Genomic DNA, 1,789 nt, shown 5'->3' on the forward strand with positions numbered 1-1,789 from the left:
TTGGGGTGGCTTTGGGTGTATTGGGGTATTTAGAGGCATTTCTGAGTGTTTCTGGGGTATTTTTAGGGTGTTTCTTGGTGCTTTGGGGGTGTTTTGGGGTGTACTGGGGTATTTCGGGGGGTTGTTGGTGTGTTAGGCTGTTCCTGGGGTATTTTGGGGGTATTTTGGGCTGTTTCTGGCTGGTTTGGGGGTACTTTTGGGTGTTTTTTGGTGTTCTGGGAGTATTTTGGGGTGGTTTGGGGGTACTTTTGGGTGTTTCCGGGGTATTTTTAGGGTGCTTCTTGGTGCTTTGGGGGTGTTTTGGGTGTATTGGGATGTTTAGGGGTATTTTGGGGTGGTTTTGGGGTACTTTTGGGCATTTCTGGGGTACTTTTAAGGTGTTTCTTGGTGTTTAGGGGGTACTTTGGGGTGGCTTTGGGTGTATTGGGGTATTTTGGGGTGTTTCTGGCTGTTTCTGGGGTATTTTCAGGTGTTTCTGCAGGTGTTTCTTGGTGCTTTGGGGGTACTTTGGCGTGGCTTTGGGTGTATTGGGGTATTTTGGGGTGTTTCTGGCTGTTTCTGGGGTATTTTCGGGTGTTTCTGGGGTATTTTTAGGGTGCTTCTTGGTGCTTTGGGGGTAGTTTGGGCTGTACTGGGGTATTTCGGGGGGTTTGTTGGTGTGTTAGGGTGTTCCTGGGGTATTTTGGGGGTATTTTGGGCTGTTTCTGGCTGGTTTGGGGGTACTTTTGGGTGTTTTTTGGTGTTCTGGGAGTATTTTGGGGTGGTTTGGGGGTACTTTTGGGTGTTTCCGGGGTATTTTTAGGGTGCTTCTTGGTGCTTTGGGGGTGTTTTGGGTGTATTGGGATGTTTAGGGGTATTTTGGGGTGGTTTTGGGGTACTTTTGGGCATTTCTGGGGTACTTTTAAGGTGTTTCTTGGTGTTTAGGGGGTACTTTGGGGTGGCTTTGGGTGTATTGGGGTATTTTGGGGTGTTTCTGGCTGTTTCTGGGGTATTTTGGGGGTATTTTTGGCTGTTTCTGTCTGGTTTGGGGGTACTTTTGGGTGTTTCTTGGTGTTTTGGGGTGTTTTGGGGTGTACTGGGGTATTTCGGGGGGTTTGTTGGTGTGTTAGGCTGTTTCTGGGGTATTTTGGGGGTATTTTTGGCTGTTTCTGTCTGGTTTGGGGGTACTTTTGGGTGTTTCTTGGTGTTTAAGGGGTATTTTGGGGTGGTTTTGGGGTACTTTTGGGTGTTCCTGAGGTACTTTTAGGGAGTTTCTCGGTGCTCTGGGGGTAGTTTGAGGTAGTTTGGGGTGTAGTGGGGTATTTCAGGGGGGCTGTTGGTGTGTTAGGGTGTTTCTGGGGTATTTTGGGGTATTTCTGGCTGTTTTGGGGTGTTTTGGGGGTATTTTGGGGTGTTCCAGGGGTGTTTTGTGGTGTTTCAGGGGTATTTTGGGGTGTTTCGGGCTGTTGTGGGGTGTTTTGGGGTATTTCGGGATGTTTTGGGGTATTTTGGGGTGTTCTGGGGTGTTTTTGAGCTATTTTGGGGTGTTTCGGGGTGTTTTGGGGGTGTTTTTGGGTGTTTCAGGGGTATTTTGGGGTGTTTTGGTGTGTTCTGGGGTGGTTTTGGGTGTTTCAGGGGTGTTTCAGGGGTGTTTTTGGGTGTTTCAGGGGTGTTTTTAGGTGTTTCAGGGGTGGTTTTAGGTGTTTTTGGGTGTTTCTGGGTGTTTCTAGGTGTTTTTGGCGTGTTTTTTTGTGTTTCAGGGGTGTTTTTGGGTGTTTCAGGAGTATTTCTGGGTGTTTTTGGGTGTTTC

At 48.0% G+C, this 1,789-nt stretch overlaps 1 protein-coding gene across 1 annotated transcript in view; it reads right to left on the reverse strand.

Annotated features, from left to right (window-relative positions):
* Positions 1-402: 402 nt before the first annotated feature.
* The window catches only part of LOC104545009 (extensin-like), a gene marked incomplete at both ends in the record, with an annotated part of 1,811 nt that continues 424 nt past the window's right edge, over positions 403-1,789 (reverse strand). Inside the window, 3 exon segments of the mRNA XM_010190030.1 lie at positions 403-495; positions 497-672; positions 932-1,075. Coding sequence (XP_010188332.1) covers positions 403-495; positions 497-672; positions 932-1,075 — 413 coding nt within the window.

The sequence above is a fragment of the Mesitornis unicolor genome, unplaced genomic scaffold, assembly GCF_000695765.1.
Source record: "Mesitornis unicolor isolate BGI_N332 unplaced genomic scaffold, ASM69576v1 scaffold17438, whole genome shotgun sequence".
Classification (NCBI taxonomy): domain Eukaryota; kingdom Metazoa; phylum Chordata; class Aves; order Mesitornithiformes; family Mesitornithidae; genus Mesitornis; species Mesitornis unicolor.